Genomic DNA, 19,087 nt, shown 5'->3' on the forward strand with positions numbered 1-19,087 from the left:
CCCTGAATTACGAGATATAATTTGTTTTTTGGTAGTGTGTATCGTTTTGAAGATATCGCGAATTCAAGTATCGTTCCGGCGGCACGGCGAAGCCGAAACTACCGGTTAAAGCAGCTTGGCAACACTGATACTAGTGGCGCGTCATCTTTAAGAGAGAATTAGAGAAGCATCGAATTAAACAAAGAGGAAAGCAAAACCAAAGACACAAACCAAAAAGCTGGTGGGATAAGGAGGTCAAAGCAGCCATATTGCAGCGCCAAGAGGCATCTAGGGAGCATAGATGGGCAAAAAAAAGGGGAGCTCTGCCAGCTGAGGTAACATCAAAATGGGAGAGATTCCAAGAGCGGAAAAGGGAGGCATCAGCTTTAATACAGGCCAAAATTGGGAGGGCAGGAGTGCAGTGGATGATGGAAATAAATAAAAAAGATAAGAATGCGGCAAAAAGGTTTTGGGAGCACATTAAAGCACAAGGGAGAAAAACAGGATTTCCAACACTCGCTGACCACACAGGAGGGGAGAAGAGTACAGGGGGAAGAGGCACGGGAATATATTAGACAGACAATCGAAAAGGCTTTCTCCCAGCTTGAGCAGAGGGGGACGGTGGATAGCACTGTCAGCAGCACTGTAGAGGAGGAGCAGAATTGTATAACAATGGAGACAAACACAAGAGAATGGGATAAGGCAGAAAGTAAGGTTCCAGCAGGTACAGCAACAGGCCCCGACAACATACCCATGGAACTCGTAAAGACACTAGGAAAAACAAGCAAATTGAAGTTACGGCAGGTGATTAATCAAGCAATTAGGAGAGGAGAAGTACCCAATGATTGGAAACTAAGTAGAATGAGACTAATATATAAAGGCAAAGGAAACAAAGACAGCATTAAGTCATATCGCCCGATAACGGTAACCTCAGTTCTTTACAGATTAGCTATGCAGATTGTAAAGCAGAAAATGCAGGAATGGGCAGAAGATACGCAAATACTGGGTGAGCTTCAAAATGGATTCCGAAGAGATAGAATACTGGAAGATAACTTATTCGTCACCACTCAATGTATAGAAATAGCAATCAAGAACCAAACTCCGTTGTGGTTAGCTTATTTGGACATCAAGGGAGCATACGATAATGTGAGCCAGGAAATACTTTGGGGTCGGCTGAAAGAGTATAATTTGGATGCAAATTTGGTTAGGTTTCTGCAGCAGGTGTACACAGACAATAAGGTAGTTATAACATGGGAAGCAGAAATTACACAACCCGCAGAAATAAAAAGAGGGCTCCGGCAGGGTTGTCCACTGTCGCCTCTGCTCTTCATGATATATCTCCGGGAAATGGAAAAGAAATTAGAGCAGAGCGACTTAGGTTTTGATGTGAGTTATATGGAAGGAGGGAGAAAGGTAAGACAGGTAATACCAGGACTGATGTATGCGGACGACATATTACTTATGGCAGATAACCAGGATATGTTACAGGAACTAGCCGGCATATGTGGAGAGGAAGGAGACATCTTGGGCATAAGCTTTAGTAGCGACAAATCTGGAGTAATGGTGTTTAATGATGAAAAGAGGGGACCCCTGCGGATACAAGACATTTTAATAGACCATGTAGAAAAATACAAATATCTGGGAGTCTGGTTCAATGAGGGAAAGAAATATCTAAAAGAACATGAGGAGAATATAATTAGAAAAGGGAAAAGAAATTCATCTGTTATGAAGCTCAAGGCACTATGGAACTATAACAGGTATGAAGTGGTCAGGGGTATATGGAAAGGAGTGATGGTACCTGGACTGTCTTTTGGCAATGGGGTGCTCTGCATGAAATCAGAGGTTCAATCAGGATTAGAAATTCGGCAAAGAAGCGTAGGCAGATTGGCACTGGGAGCACATGGAAACACACCAAATGAGGGAGTGCAGGGGGACATGGGCTGGTCGTCTTTTGAGAGCAGGGAAGCAATCAGTAAGTTGAAATTTGAACAAAGGTTGACTGAAATGGATGATACGAGATGGGCACGTAAGGTGTACAAGTATTTATACATGAAGAGCATAAACACAAAATAGACAAACCGAACCCGAAAGCTTACATTTAAATACCTACTCACTAATGATGGGGCGAGCAGACTACTTCAGTGAAAAAGGGAGTGAAAGAGGCAGAGAGGAAAATGTGGGAGGGAAGAATGCAGGAAAAATCGACTCTAACAGTTTACAGGTCACAAAAACAGGACATACGAAAGGAAAATGTGTTTGACAACTCGCTGGGAAGTTCTTTACTTTTCGAGGCGAGAACGGGAGTTTTGAGGACGAGGACATATAGGGCTAAATTTCAGGAGATAGACACATTATGCGCTGCATGCCATGATGAGAGTGAGACACTTGAGCACCTAGTTTTAAGGTGCACGAGGCTTCGTCCTGCCCCTCCTGAGGGTGTAACGGGTTTGGCCGGGGCCCTGGGCTTTGCTGGCGACGATGGAAGGACGGAGGAGAAGAGGAGCCCAATAACAAAGAGGCGGTTAGAAGATTGGTGCAAATTATCTAGGGAAAATTGAATGATGCACAACTAACTAGCACAGCTGGGGACAGGCGGGACAGAGGAAAATTGGGACTCCCTCGCCGGGGGGAAGAAGCGGGGGGTGATGTTTTTAGTTTTTTTGCCCGATCCCCCAAAGGTCAGCCTGGCGATATCCCGCACTACCTGGTGATAGTTAGGGGGGGGGGGGGAGAGAAAATTGGCTTAGAAGGGCGGGGGAATCAAATGTTTGTCTTTATTAGACATAGGCTAGGTGGCGCAAGCTACCGCCCGATACAAAGGGTATAGCCAGTAGCATCCATCCATCCATCGTCGGCATGACCTAGTTCTCGTCCCGTGCTTCTGAGCCTACGCGCCGACAAGGTCTGCTCAATCGCACGTGGAGTTTCAAAACAGAAGATTAGATGCACATTTTCTTTCTTTGCCGCTTCACTTTGTTAATATGCACCAAATGTAGTAAGTTTTAGTGTGTATTTATAAATTTGCCGGCCGAAAAGCGAATCCGACTGCTATAAATATGACGAGGTCGGTGCCGGCGCAGCGTGACTGTATTTGTTTTTAGAGCGCAGCTCTTAGGGGCCCGTTTCCGGCTTGAGCGGCGTCGGCGTCGCCGTCGACGTTGGCGTCGCCGTCGGCGTCGGCGTAACCGCGAGGTCACGTGACCCCCCGAGGTCACGTGACCCACCCAGGTCACGTGACCCCCCAAGGCCACGTGACCCCCTGAAGTCACGTGACCTCCAGAAGTTACATGACCGCAGAAGTCACGTGACCCCCTGAGGTCACGTGACCTCCAGAAGTCACGTGACCCCCTGAGGTCACGTGACCCCCAGAAGTCACGTGACCCCAGGCTGAGGTCACGTGACCCCCTTGAGGTCACGTGACCCCCCCGAGGTCACGTGACCCCCAGAAGTCACGTGACCCCAGGCTGAGGTCACGTGACCCCCTGAGGTCACGTGACCCCCAGAAGTCACGTGACCCCCTGAGGTCACGTGACCTCAAGGAGTCACCTATCCCTCAGTACGCTTCCATCTTCCTCCTCAAAAGCTGCGCTCTAACCGGCGTTACAGGGAATTGTAAACGGCTTTCATTTTTTGCTCGTGGACCGAGAGAAAACGAAATAATGGGAGATAGATGAACAAATCTATCCACAAGTGGTCTAAGTTGCTAAGCTAAGGTGCCTTTATGTGCACGCTAGTTAGATCAGCCGCGACCTGCTGCGTCCGGCCGATCGTGCTGGAGCAGCCGGCGGACGGTACGCGAACAGCGATGGCACTGCATCGTTCTTCAAAGACGGCTGTTTCGTGGAGAAACTTGCAACAGTCAGCAGCCGCAGATCCCGTGTGTAGGTGTCTGACGTAAAGTGCTGGGAGCAGAGCTTCGCGTTGGAGCTTGGAGTCAACGGTCTTCCGAAGTCTATCCGGCGAACGGCACCGACCCACACCTTGTGCCTCTTCCGGTCTCTTGAGAACTAGTGGAACCGTAGCTCCGGGTTGCGTACCGGGTTGTTGGTGCAACCCAGAGCACTACAAATCCTGCTCGACATTGCCCAACGCGAGTCCGACAAGTCTATCCGGCTCCACGACGCGCGCGTGAGCGAGCGGCACCGCTTCGCTCTCTTCCGCGCTGCGCGGAAGCAATGCTGGAGTTAAAGGAACTGTGTTGTAATTGAGTTTATGAATCGCCACCAGGGTGCCCCTTTTCCTTTAATCGCCCTTGTGCGCGTGAATAAAGAAGAAGTGTAGCAGCGTTCGTCGGGGCTGGTCGTGTCCTTTGGGTCCGGGATCTCCGAGCGCCGAATAAGGCCATCGTTGTCGACTCTTTTCCGCTCCCACACATTGACGAGCTGTTGAACTCCTTAAGTGGAGCATCCCATTTTTCCAAGTTGGATCTCGCATCAGCATACTATCAGGTCCGGCTTGATCCTAAAAGCCGTGACCTTACAGCGTTCATCACTCATGAAGGCCTCTTTCGTTTCACAGGAGTTTGTTTTGGCCTGGCTTCCGCGCCTGCAGCGTTCCAGAAGATCATGTCTAATATCCTTAAAAACTGCAAGGGCGTACAGTTTTACTTGGACGACGTCATTGTGTACGGTTCGTCTCAGCAAGAACACGATGAAAATCTGCATACTGTGCTCCAGAAAATTTCCCAAGCTGGGATGAAACTCAATAAGAAGGCCGTTTTTAGTGTCCAAGAGCTAACTTTTCTCGGACATCGTCTGTCGGCGGGAAGCTTAGCGCCCCTTCCGTCAAAGATAGACGTCGTTCTGAATCTTCCGGCGCCATGTGTCCCTTCTCAGTTGAAGGCATTCTTGGGCCTTGTCGAATATTACAGTAAGTTTATCCAGCACTGTGCCACCATTGTGGAGCCCCTTCGTCGTCTTCTACGCAAGGGTGTGACTTTCGTCTGGTCGTCCGAAGCCGACACCAGTTTCCAGCAGATCAAGGCCTGCATTCAGCAGGCACCCATTTTGACTATGTTCGACCCTTGCCTCCCAGTTGTTGTGTCCACGGACGCCTCAAACTACGGGCTGGGAGCTGTTCTACAGCAACAGCATGGATCCCAGCTGAGGACTGTTGCTTTCGCCTCCCGTTCTCTCACGGAAGCAGAGCGAAAATACTCAACTGGGGAGAAAGAGGCTCTCGCAATCCTTTGGGCCTGCGAGAAATGGCACATCTACCTCTGGGGTCGACAGTTTACCATCCGGACCGACCACCAAGCATTGGTCACCCTGATGTCTACACAAGGAGCTGGCGTTCGCCCATTGCGCATCAGCCGCTGGGTTGCCAGGCTCTTCAATCACAACTTTGTAATGGAGTACCGCAAAGGAACCGACAACGTCGTTGCTGATGCCCTTTCTCGCCTTCCAGTTCACGATACTGAAGATGGTACGACTTTTAGAGAAGAAATTGTTTCCATCGTCTGCGCTTCCCTCACAGAGAAGGATTTCCAGGAGGCAACTTCACGAGACCCTGCGTTGCGTGAAGTCATGAAATATACTTCATCATCATGGCCAGAGGAAGGCAAGCTATCTCCAGAACTCAGGTCATACTTCATTCTTAGAGATCAGCTTTCCGTGGTCGACGGACTCCTTTTCCAAGGGGAGAAGATCATCGTGCCGCCGAGTCTGCGCGACAAGGTTATCCAGATCGGCCATGAGACCCATCAAGGAATATCGAGGACTACGAGTTTTATAAAGGAACTTTATTGGTGGCCACATATCGCAGAAAACATTAAGAACGTAATCCAACATTGCACTGTTTGTCACTCCACCGACAAGTCCGCTAAGGCTTCCCCGGCGCCCCTACAGCCGGTAGCATTTCCTTCCCGTTCGTGGACCAAGCTTGCCATCGACATCGTTGGGCCGTTTGAGCAAGCCCCACCAAAAGAACGTTACTTCATTACTTTGGTGGACTACCACAGCAAGTGGCCGGAAGTGGCTTCGTCCCACAACGTCACGACAGCGTCAGTCGTTGACTTTTTGAAATCGATTTTTTCTCGAGAGGGCCTGCCTCTCGAGATAACAACAGATAACGGTCCACAATTCACATCCCATGAGTTCAACCAGTTCCTACAGACAAATGGCATAAAACACGTAAAATCTTCCCTTTATCACCCTCAAGGTAATGGGCAAGTTGAAAGATTCAATAGAGTCCTAAAGTCCGTCATCCAGTTGGCAATGGTGCAACGCCGTCCGCTTCGAGAGGCCATCACTGAATACCTTGGAGTTTATCGAAGCACTCGGCATGCGGCCACAGGTGAAACCCCGGCGTTTCTGCTGCATGCAAGAAATCATCGGACTCGCCTACACATCCAAGGACGAGCAACTCCGGATCCACCTCTACCTCGGATCATTGTCCAGCGCGACCTGCCGGGAAGGGTACAGGCGTACCAAGCAAAGATGAAAAAGTACTCGGACTCAAGGCGAGCAGTGAAAGTGCCATCTTTTAAAACAGGACAGTATGTAAAGGTCCATAAGCCAAGAGACCATGGTAAATTTCAGCACAAGTATTCTGAACCACAGATGATTTCTGCGAAAATTGGTCCTTCTACATATACACTTGATGATGGTACAACATGGAATGCCGACAAATTTACTCGTACACCTCTCAAACCTACGTACGCACACAGACCACACAGATCATCCTGGGCGGCTGATGAAGCTTTGTTTCCTTGTGCACCTCTTCAGCCCATCCCTGCCGTTCCTCCCGTCAGCTTCTCACGAACTCCTTCACCTCCTGGTGTCTTCGGCACTGAACCACCCTCCGTGATTGGTCGTGAAGCGTCCGCCAGTGCTCCTCCTCCGCCTGGTCTACACTCTGTAGAATCAGAGCGAAGTTCCCCTAGACCAAGCCATCTGGACCAGTCCTCCCCCGCAAAGTCATCACCGGAAGTGAGCGGAACTACCGAGTACAGCGAAGCATCAACCTCTGCCAGATCTGCTTCACCAACTCCGGATCATGACAATATCGAACAGGAGCAACCTTCTTTCATTCCTCTTGGTGGGCTGATGAATGACTATCCAGCTTCACGTCACCCAGCCCGACCGCAGCGACCCAAGCAACGACCAGCTTGGCTCGACGACTATGTCTGCGATTATGTGTGTGCTGAATGAATTTTTGTGCCCTGTGTGCCCATGATGAAACGTTGCGGGATAGGATGTGTTGTAAATAGTTTGGTTCCCAGATTTATTTCGTTCTTCATGTTCTCTCTTTTTTTATTTTACGGAAGGAAGAAAATGATATGTTGTAAATACTTTTCGTAGCCTGATAGATTTCGTTTCTTTTTGCTCTCCTTTTGCTTTATTTTATGAAGGGAGAAATGTTGTAATTGAGTTTATGAATCGCCACCAGGGTGCCCCTTTTCCTTTAATCGCCCTTGTGCGCGTGAATAAAGAGGAAGTGTATAGCAGCGTTCGTCGGGGCTGGACGTGTCCTTTTTCCTTCGGCGTGTACGCTTGGCCGCGGGCCGCCGCTGCCCTCCACGCCATCGTGGTCTTACCGTAAGCCTTCCTGCGCATATATCCTAATGCAGTATAGCCCCTCAAACACTACAAACTGCCTGGAGGCTAATAAAAATAGGGAAACTCGAAATAATGTGGTAAACACCTCGTGCCGTCAGCAGAATCGCAGAATGCCACGGGAAACGAAGCGCTCGCGGCGTCCGTACGAGAGCGTAGGACTAGAACTACGTCATTGCCCAGTGTTGCTTCACTAGCTCACCCGGTGCCAGCGTTGCTCACCCGCTTTTGGGCCGCTAACCGAGCCGGGAGTACATTTTTAATATTAGTTTTAATCGGTAACGCGGCGTCGGTTTGACGTGATATTTTGGGTATGACCGTATTTTGACCTTCTAAAGCGATATCACTCATTTCGATAGGGCCGACTTTTTGAGTGGAGTTGCCCTTTAAGAGGCTCGTCGTTCCCATCAATCGGCGAAATAGCAAAACAAAAATTTCAGTAGCTTTTTAAGTAGTGAAAATAAACATGTGGTTCCAATTAGAAACATGCTGAGCGTCATCGAAAAACACTAAATTAGTGCATTAGTGCAAATTACTGCACACCCATAGGTCACGTGACCCCCACGTGATCTTGGCGAGGGGGTCATGTGACCCCTCCAAGGTCACGTGACCACCCCTACCCCCCGATAACACGTGAACCTCAGTACCCTTCCCTCCTTCTCCTCAAGAGCTGCGCTCTAACCGGCGTTACAGGGAATTGTAAACGGCTTGCATTTTTAATTTTTAAATAAAAAAAATGAAAGCCGTTTACAACTCCCTGTAACGCCGGATCAGAGCGCAGCTCTTGAGGAGAAGGATGGAAGGGTACTGAGGGATAGGATGGTAGGGTACTGACGGATAGGTGACTCCCTGAGGTCATGTGACCTCGGCGGGGGAGGGGTCACGCGACCTCAGGGGGGTGACCCTCATGACCCTCGTGAGGGTAACCCTCGTGACCATCGTGAGGGTAACTCTCATAACCCTAGTAACCCTTGTGAGGGTAACCCTCGTGACCCTCGTGAGGGTAACTCTCATAACCCTCGTGACCCTCGTGAGGGTAACCCTCGTAACCCTCATGAGAGTAACCCTCGTAGCCCTCGTGTGGGTTACGAGGGTTACTCTCACGTGAGGGTCTCTCATAACCCTAGTAACCCTTGTGAGGGTAACCCTCGTGAGGGTCTCATAACCCTCGGGACCCTCGTGAGGGTAACTCTCATTACCCTTGTGACCCTCGTGAGGGTAACCCTCGTAACTCTCGTGAGAGTAACCCTCGTAACCCTCGTGAGGGTTACGAGGGTTACGAGGGTTGCTACCCTCACGAGGATCACGAGGGTTACCCTCGTAACCCTCGCGAGAGTAACCCTCGTAACCCTCACGAGGGTTACGAGGGTCACGCGCGGTTACGCCGACGGCAACGGCGACGCCGACGCCGCTCAAGCCGGAAACGGGCGCCTAAGAGCTGCGCTCTAAAAAACAAAACACCGTGTATATATTTTTTGGCATGTGCTGGCATACTAATTGTACCAATTATTTCAGATCCTTTTTATTCAATGAGTTGTATCACTTGCTGGTCTAAAATGAGCTATCCCAAGTCTCTTATGTGTGCTACACGCCAGCTGAGTTTCACCAAAGAAAAAAACACCATTGTTTTCATGTTGCTGGGAGAATCGTGCTGGCCATCATTATCATTATTTAATATTGTTCATTCTTCATACATTGTGGTATTCCCAAGCTGTAATATGTCTGTATTTGTCAAGAAGTCTTAAATATGGAATTTAAACTTCGCATTCCATTCCTTCTTCGAACTTTAGCTCTCTAAAAAAATGGCAGTAATGCCAGATAAGCACACAGGGCAGTTGCAGCTCATATCGTCCGCAATAGTAACGGAAAAAACGCTACGAGCCACCGGAACTACAGTGCCTGGAATACGTTTTCGACTGCTGTGTTTAGCTTCCTCTCCTGCCCATACATCAAAAGTGGTTCAAAGTAGCAACAAATGATGTCAGAAAAGCAATTGTGTTATGTGGTCGGATGTCGCGATCCTGGAAGTTGGTGACAGAAGTCTCGGCATAAAGCACGACTGAACGCTATAGCGTCACTGTCATCGCGGAGTCCCAACCAATGGCCATTGAATCTTCCGCGGACTCTCAAGCCGGAGAGCGATTCGTAGCAGAACAGGGTCTCATCCAGCGACACTGTGACACTTCTGGGACGTCACCAAGCGTAATTCGATGATCAACGTTTTAGTCATGCTTTAATATTTACTGAATCTCACTCTACATGGCTGGCACTGACGTCACATCGCATACTTTTGACACCATGTAAGATGAGGGGGGATGCTGGTTTTGTAAGAATTTTGAGTGACGGGTTAATCTGTTATAACCTTCTGGGAGGAGAATAGCGACGTTTGTGCAAATCCGGGAGGCACAAAAGAGGGTTCTGATAAGAGGGGAACTCCTTCTTCCCCTCTTCTCTGGTGATCATGGGAACGCTCTTTGAATGACGTCATGTGGAAGCCATGCATAGGTAAATGTTATGCACCTTGGAGTTCGGAAAACTACACGCGTCCCGCGTTGCGCTATCTCTGGTCACGTGACTTGACCCACCGGTGTAACTTGAATACCTTCGGGTAAGATTTAGAACACAGTCTTTAGGGCGCGGTAACCACACCACTCGCAGAAGCATTCCAGGAACAATACCGGAGCCAATTCATAGCTCAGAGCTTGACGCGTGGCTTTTCGGTTACCGTGAAGTGGCGCACGGACCTTGAAGTTGTGTGGCGCCCATGGAGCACTGGATTGGCTTAGATGGCTGGTGGCGTTCGTTGCGGAACATCGTTAGATGAAATTTCAGACATGTACGCAACGCGTTCTAGTAACGGGCTACTTCTACCTAGTTATTTTTTTCTGTATAGGGTAACTCCTTTAGTTACTTTTCCAGAAAAGGAACGTGTAACGTACTTATCAAAGTTGAAAGCTGGGCCAGTTGGTGTTGGCTAAACACACTGTAAATAAAACGCCTGTCCCGCTTTGGTTGTTCCTTTCTTCCATTCTTTGTCCTTCTGCGCTGTTTTACCTATATTATGTTTAACGTACTTATACTTTTAAGTTCAAGTAACGAGAGACGGTATTTTGTTACTTTTAAGGAGTAACGTGTGCAACATCAAATGAACAGTTTTGCTTTCATTCTCGCCTGAGTATGCGTCTACTGCGACGAAGGCAGATGCACAACCCAAAAGACAACTAAACAGTATGACAGTATAGCGACGCTTATTGTTTAACACGTCAGTCGAACTCTACAGCTAGTAATGCCCGTCATCCAGCGAGCACAAAAAGGTTGATTGCTTGAACCTTCTAAAATCGTCTACGAACCGGATGTAAACCCGGTGGTTGCCAACAGGCATAACCCATTATCAACTGCTAGAAAACATAACTGATGAAAACTCGGAGAGGGAGCTACTGCTTAAGTGCAAGGACTACTGAAAAAAAAAAAAAAAAAAAGCCATGAAGCAAAGCACTTGCGTATTTGGTTCTCGAAGTAATGAGAAAAGTAACTTAGTACTTTTGAGGCAAAATAAAGCCTTCCTTCTGTGAACCGGTAGTGAGTAAATTATTTTGCTACTTTTTGAGCCTGGAGCGAGTAAAGGTATTTAGTTACTTGTTTGGGTAACATGTATATGCTTTAAAATACGAGTTAGTGCGTGCCTTATACAACCAGTGAAGCATTTGTTCAACATTCGAAGTGATTTCTCAATTTATATACGGAAAAACCTACGTGTGAGAGCAGTCGCCATTGCCATGTGACCACAATGGAGGGGATCCTCCTTGACCATGGAAACCTGCAGAAGCAACATAGAAAAAACGGAAGAAATCTCATGCTTCGTTAAAGAACAGCCTGCTTTGTTGGCCACTCCTAATTGAAGGTAAGTTTTGATTAGGGTTTTGTGTATCTGGTAGATACCGATAAACACCAAAAATAACCCCGAGTCGCTTTTTATAAAATTTAGATAAAACTGAAAGGCACCCGCAATAGAGCTGTCCGTGAATAAGAAAAACCCAAGCTGCACGGAAAGGATCTTCAACTACTATAGTCCGTTGCAACTCAAGAAGGTAGGGCGAGGGTGAGACGGGTCGGGGAGGAGGAAGCAGACGGAACGCTGGAAAAGAGAAAGAAAAGCCTCCTTCTCTCTTTAGCGTTCCGTCTGCGTCCTCCTCCCCGGTCCGTCTTACCCTGGCCCTACCTTCTTGAGTTGCAACGGAGCGGACTGTAGAGCTTTACTTCGTGATGACCCAGAACACAGCCTTAAATAAACTGTCCACTAGGCTGCTTCTTCCTTTGGAATCATACTCGCTATTTCGTTTCCATTTCCCATGAGGGCAGAACATTTCCTATACGGACAGAAACTGAGGGTGAGTGGTACACGAGAGCACATGGTGGCGTCAGAACGCCAAGCTCTGGTTCGAATGATTAGTGGGTAGTCCCAAAGCTAGTTGCCTTTGTCTCCACAACATCTGTTAAACGCGTTCGAACATGGAAAATCGGCATCCGGCGTTTGGTATTTCCGTTCAAAAGCGTTCGAACAGTGCAGTGGAGGCATATGCTACATTTTTCAGCGAAGCTGTATACGACTCATTGGTCGGCTTTTTTCGTGTCCGTCGACAGAGCTGTAGTCGACAGATAAAGTAGTCGAAAGGAGACCCACGCGTGCTCTTATCACCGTTCGCGCGCGCCTTATTTCTTATCACGTGGTCTTGACGCATGTTTAAATATAAAAACAACAAAAGTGCCAAATCCACATAAAAGATAATAAGGACGTAGCGCTTCCCGCATGCGTTTCTAGGTAACAATTGCGGTTGTATGAGCTGCCGTCGCAACCGCGGAGTACGAAGTAGGGAGTGACTTCGCTAGCCCGCTAACAATGCGAAGCACGTAGCGCTCCCGCATGCGTTGCGCGGTAAAGATTGCGGTTGCATAAGCTGCCGCGGCAAAGCCACCGTACGAGGTATTTTATATATATAAAAAAAAGTTTTGGTACAGTGCATTTACTTTTCTTTCGTCAATCATTTCTTACAGACTCTTTTGCTGTTTTCAAACATGAACTGCCCCTGCGTCCGAAGCGACTTCCGGTCGCACCGTCTTTGCAAGCCTGTTGAGCTTGCTTATGTCACCAATGCTTGAAAGCAGAAATACTACACGGATATCCCAGTTGGAGATTTAACGAGGGCCTTTGGCTGTACAATACTACATCTTGGAGGAGGCAAGTTTGTTTCCAAGATTACTCGAAACATTTTAACAGATCTCGCACTCCTTTGTTCTTTTGGCGTACACCTGGAGAATTGGTGATTAAACGTGACATCTACATTTCAAGTAGCAGTGTTAAAGTGGCCTTTGTTCATTTTGTTTATAAACCGGAAGTTCTCTATGACGTCAAAAACTGGAGCACCACCTGGTGGGGTTTGCCATAAAGAGAGTCTATAGCGCAGTGGGCAATCGTTGCAGGTCATACCAGAGCTTCGCTATCCAACCACCTTCACAGCGTAGATTGGAGCCTTAATTTTTCCTCCGCTGCAGTCGTCGAACGCGCTACAACACGGAACGCCGGCGCAGGCGTTTGGCGTTCGCGATCGAACGCGCTCCAACAGTACAGTGGAGACAAAGACAGCAAGCTTTTCGTCTACCCGCTAATCATTCCAACCAGAGCTCGGCGTTCTGACTTCCCGCTCTTGTCTCTTTCTTTCCCCCAGTTTTTCTACTCATTAATACCGGAAGGCTTCCCAAGGATTCGAATCACACGCATGTTCACTGGAGTTTAGGGAATCCCATTCCAGCGATTTGTTTCCTTCAAGATAAGCCCCAGTGAACCCCGTTTTTTTTCGGTCCGACACCGGAAGTTAACACTGAAAAACACTGAATGCCTAAAAAAAAAAATTATTTCTAGGAAACACCCCCGAATTTAAATAGTCATAAAGCCCGAAAACACAAAACCTTACTTATAAATTATAATCTGTACTAAAAACCGAACACAACAGACAATTAAGAAAGGAACAGACATGTGGCACGGTTTAGCCAGGTAACGTGTAAAGGTCAAGATCACCGACACCACAGCGTGGGCGAAATAGATCGAACACACTTTAAACTGACCGCATAAATTGGTTTCTTAAGATATCGCGCTGGCATTTACTACAGAGGTGCCTGAAGCTGATGGAAGCTTTCGCTAAAATTGTGGAAAGATTAGCTCACCCAAGTAAACCCAAAACAAAAATCAAAATATCTGTTCTTTCTATACTTTGCATGTACAGTGCTAATCACACTTGTCTATAACGCGCGAGCGTGCGGCTTTGTCCGGGGTGCGCTAAACTGGTGGCATTCGCGAAAACTAAGCTAGTCACGTGGCGCAACATAGAACGGCCCGCTCGAGGGGTGTCCTGCCCACTTTATCATGCTGGCGCTCGCACGCTTTTTACAAACATCATTGCTCGTACAATAAACAAACTAAAGCGTGAAGGCGTATCAACGATGTCGTCATCAAAAAACAAAAATATATCATAAAGCACTTTACTTTCATCGCTTATCAAGCTGATAGAGTGGGCACGACACCCCTCGAGCGGGCCGTTCCATGTCGCGCCACGTGACTAGCTTAGTTTCCGCGAATGCCACCAGTCTAGCGCTCCCCGGAGAGAGCCGCACGCTCGCGCGTTATAGACAAGTGTGATGAGCACTGTACACTAAAAATATTATGTGTTATTGTGACGCTTATTTGAGACAAATAAAATGAAGAATAGGTAAGCCAATTCTATTTTCTTTCCATTTCACAAATTGCTCAATCGTAGCAAACCCCAGAATAGCCCATACCGATTTTTCGATGATTTTGAGATAAAAGGCTTAGCGATAATTTTTTCATAGACAAAATCAGTTTTTATCTTCTTTCTTTTGACTCCGGAGTTTTCATGTATTCATACTCTCAATTGATGAATGCACCAGCTTCGAGCACTTTTGCAGTAAATCCCAGCGCGATAACTAAGAAACCGAATGACGCGGTCAGTTCAAAACACGTTCCATCCATTTCGTTCACGCTGTAGATACAGCGTATGTTCCGAAGTCCACGGACTATACACGTTTAAAAGATGTTATTCGGTGCGGTCTATCTATAGGTGCGGACTATGCAAGGATTTATTTTTCTAGACTTATGTAGATATGACACAGACTACATTGCAAGCTAATAAATCAGGAATTTGTCAAGGTGCACAGTGTATGAGCACTTTTTACATGCGGATTAGGCACCCGGGGCGGACAATGTAACAGGTTTCAGCTATTTGAGAAAAGGCTTGTTTTTTCAAGATAAAGTTTCCCCCGTGGAAATGTACGAAAAACAGAAATATAAAATATTTTTAACTTTAGAAAACTATACCTACCTCTAAAACTCCGTTCTCGCAAGTGTATTTGTGAGGTCAAATGTACGTACTACTCATAAAAAAAAGTAGTTTATAAAAAAAAGGGCAAGCGAAAAACATACACAAAAATATGCAGGACCATTAAATGTCCCATGGCTTCCCGATAGATGGGGCCTGAATGCTCTCATCTCGTAGGAGATCCCAAGAGAATCTAAGGCACTCTGTCGTAAGCAGTCGCAGGTATGTAGACCAGCCTTCATGCGCAGCAGTTATTTTCAGGCCTTTGGATCACCGACCTTCAGCAGTGTCGTCCGAGCTTAGGTGGTCATCCGGAAACCCCTGGGCCTTGAAGCCCGAGCCCAGCGGCGACTCGCTGAGCCACTTGCCTCGTCCGCCCTGGTCGGACGAGAGGCCGGCCAGGCCGACCTCAGGGAAGACCGAAGGCACCAGGTCCCGCGAGACGTTGGTGAGGAGCTGCCGCACCAAGTCCTCGGTCAGGACGCGCTCCAGCAGGAACAGCACATACTCGTCCAGGAGAAGTCGCAGCAGATGGAACGATCCTGCCGGATAACAACTCACTTACAGGGACACTGAAATGATATTTACGCCGTGAGACGCGATTTAGGTGGAGGTATCCCCGCTTTAGGCCCCGCCCGTAGCAAAAGATGCTTAGCTAGCTACGTTTCGTTTCTTGGCTCCCATTGATTATAGAAATGATTGACGCATGAAATGTTTGTTGTAAAACTTTTTATTTCAACCCTGGTAGCTTTTGTTTATTTTATAATTCAAAGCATATTTACGTTTGATAATAAACGATATACAGGTTTTTTTGTTTTTGTTTTTAGCTGCACCAATTTGTTTCTTTTTTTTTTAAATAAAGGGGGAAGGTTATATGAATTCGGTTTTCACTGCATGTTTATTTGCCTTGGTGGACGTTAATGGTAATATGACTATGACTATAAATAAAATAATTACCTAAAACTTGTTAATTATCTTTTTAATTACTACAATTAGGATACATGTTTATATTAAAACTTTGAGGCAGTCGTAGGCCAAGACTTTTCCATTTGGTAGAATTCGCGTAACCAGTGCCTGTTCCGCGATATTCGTCCCCGAATTTCGCACTTTTTTTCCGGTTAATATAGCAAAGGTCGGCTATAGTGCAGTGTTTCGCGGATTTACCGGGTTGAGTGGAAAAAGTTGGATTAATTAGAAAATTTGGGGGCAGATATCTAGGAAAACAAGCCGGTTACACGAATTCTATAAAATGGAAGAGCCTTGGCATAAGACCGCCTCGAAGTTTTAAATATAGACGTATATCCTAATTACACTGATTAAAAGTACTTTAACGAATATTAGTTAATTTTTCTGATAAAAGTAAATGTTACACACGTATCTAATGTCCACCGAGCCTTATACACACGCCGTGAAAACCAAATTCAATTAACTTTTCCCTCCGTTATTTCAAAATTTGGCGCAGCTAAAAATTTGGGCAGCGTATCAGATTTATAAGCAAACATTCCCCCCCCCCCCCTCTTACACCGCTCTAAATTTTTACACATGCGGAATTGAAGGGGGGGGGGGGGGGGGGGGTGGAGTGGTCAAGGCTTTGCGATGCCCCCTGTGAATCCACGGACGACCGCAGTGATATACCCGTGCTCCGCCACTGGTTCTAGAAACTAGTAATGTTTGGTCTTCTTTTTGCATTATTTTGTAAATATATGCATTATGTCTTGTATATATCATTAGTGTTTCAAAGAGATGTTTCAAGTACCTTGAACGAAGTTTCATGTTTTGGGATATTTTTCTAGCCCAACATTTTGGTATTTCAGGGCTATATCGCACACAAATTTGCCGAGTTATTCTGCAAGTACCTCGCAACCCTGACGCTATTCAAGCCACACAAAAAAAAAACACAAAAGCTAAAAAAAAAATTTGTGTCTTTATTTTTTATGTTGCTTTTTACAACACATAGACAGACCCTGACAGACGTGTGTAGTGGACCGTGGCACATGCATTATAAATAGGGTTCCGCGTTTTTGGTTTTTATTCTTTCGAAATTCGGCGTACATTTTTCAGTGTTTATTTTAAAATTCAATTTTCGTTGGTTTTTTTGGTGTACGTTCATTCCCAAAATAGTTTACGATTCTTTTTTTTTTGTGAATATGAAAGAAACACCATCGGACACCGGATCAGATGATCCTTGTATCTGTGATATTTGTGATCGCTCAAAGAATAACTACCCATATATATACGTGGTCTTCGCTACAGCTTCCGTCAGGACACACCTCATAATTGCGGAATTCGAAGGCATAATCTTCAGCGCGCTTCTTTTTCCTTCCCATTTTGACGACGTAACCGTCTCAGGTGATGACCGTACAAAAACCAGCGGAATGGTAAAAAAAAAAAAAAGCATTGTTATTATGTTTTTTAGCACAGGGAAGTTTGAGAGAGAGATAGATGAAAGGTATTGACGAAAATAATCCCTGGAGAAGGGGAACAAGAGGGACAAAGGACAAACATAAATCTCCAAACACAGCTAGGCTTTCTTCGATGTCCACTGATGTGCATGACCGGAAACTTGACACACTGAGCCCGATCACAAAAAAAAACAGATGTCCCGCGAATGCCAATCCAAGACCTCTTTTGTTGCATGATCAACCTTTGAAGAAAGCAATCAAGAAGACGTCACACAATGTTAAACCTTGCAAAGCCCTCTCTCTCTCTCTCTCTCTTTCTCCCGCCCCCCCCCCCCTCCCCTCGACGCGGCATTAAAAAACTGACCTTTTTTCGGTTAAAACAGAATTTCTGAAAACGGATTAGACGTACTTTTAGCGGTTTTTTATCGGTTTAAACCCAAAACGCCGAACCTACAAACTGACCTTTTTTGGTTAAAACCGAATTTCGAAAATGGGTTCGGCGTACTTTTATCGATTTTTATCGGTTTAAACCGAAAGCTCCGAACCCTAATTATAAAACGCTAAAACGTCGGTTTCGTGGTCACGTCTTGCGAGCCTTGCAGACGGTTTTATACGGGGGCGAAAAAAAACAGGTAAGTGCAAGATAAGGTAAATAGGAAAGCATATGCATAGCCACCGCAATTTTAATAAAAAATAAATATTATTGTGTGCTAGATAGCAATTTTACATGTTGTCCACGATAGGGGCTTCTAGCACAAGACGCACTTTGTTGTCTGCTAGCTGCGCCTGTCTGGATATGGCGCCACAAGTTACATTCATCGCAAAGTCAGTCGTCTGCGAACACGTCCGCCGTTGACTCCGGCAAGTTTGTTGCTCTAATTATTTAGCGAAATAAAGTTCACAAGGTAACATTCACCGCCTTGATGCACATCCGCAGAAAGTTAGAGGTGTCTATGTGCAGGCGTCGATTATTCCGGTTCGTTTTACAGCTTTAAAAAACACTGTTGCCACCCTAGAGAATTAGGTCTCGAAGATGACCTGCAATATTTGAAAAATGAAAACATGGCAACTTACCGAAGGTGGTCGCACTGTGAAGGGTCATGTCACGAATGATTCTTGTCCCAAAGGCCGACCAGAGAAGCAGGAACTCCCCAGCTAGCTTTCGAGCAGAGAGCCCTCTCCGCAGGCTGGGCTGCGGCGCAAGTACCACAGTGTGCGCTTATATGAGTTCAGACCGAGAAATACCGCTAAATACGTAAGCAAAACTTTTAATGCCACTTAATTTACATCATGCTTTACCCTTAGTTCCCGACACGAGGGTTTATAAAAAAATAGAAAGATATATTTTGGAACGAAAATGTTTCCTCACCAAAGACACGGTCTTCCGGATGACAGCTTCGAGCCAGTCTAGATAGACTTCCACGGGGGTGTCTTCTGCCAGAAATGCCTCAAACTCTTTGACCACTGAAAAGAGGGAGGCCAACACGCTGTTTTCGCACAATCCCGCGTTTTCCCACTGCAAGTATTCGCGTGCACAGGAACCAGATTCATGGCAGGTGCAGAGAGCCTGCCCACGCCCCGTGTCATCAGCAGCGCCACCGCAGCGGGCCGTGACGTCAGAGCCGAGAGTTTGTCTATACACCGGGCTTTAGAAACTAATAAACCTCTAGTGCATTAAGCAATTTTTGTTTGAATGCAAAACGCGTTGACTTTTTTTTTTCTTTTTTTTTTTATTTAGCGGGTTTCGTCAAATTGATTGAAC

The 19,087-nt window shown here is 46.5% G+C and overlaps 1 protein-coding gene across 1 annotated transcript in view; it reads right to left on the reverse strand.

Annotated features, from left to right (window-relative positions):
• Positions 1-19,087, reverse strand: part of LOC8026166 (transcription factor RFX4-like) — a 194,897-nt gene that overhangs the window by 18,874 nt on the left and 156,936 nt on the right. Inside the window, exons 11-14 of the mRNA XM_042289559.1 lie at positions 18,695-18,789; positions 18,400-18,517; positions 15,202-15,465; positions 11,289-11,352 (exon numbers count right to left, since the gene is read on the reverse strand). Of these exons, the coding sequence (XP_042145493.1) occupies positions 11,289-11,352; positions 15,202-15,465; positions 18,400-18,517; positions 18,695-18,789 (541 nt within the window). The remainder of the gene's footprint in view (positions 1-11,288; positions 11,353-15,201; positions 15,466-18,399; positions 18,518-18,694; positions 18,790-19,087) is intronic.

This window comes from Ixodes scapularis, unplaced genomic scaffold (genome assembly GCF_016920785.2).
Source record: "Ixodes scapularis isolate PalLabHiFi unplaced genomic scaffold, ASM1692078v2 PGA_scaffold12__126_contigs__length_90152505, whole genome shotgun sequence".
Lineage (NCBI taxonomy): Eukaryota > Metazoa > Arthropoda > Arachnida > Ixodida > Ixodidae > Ixodes > Ixodes scapularis.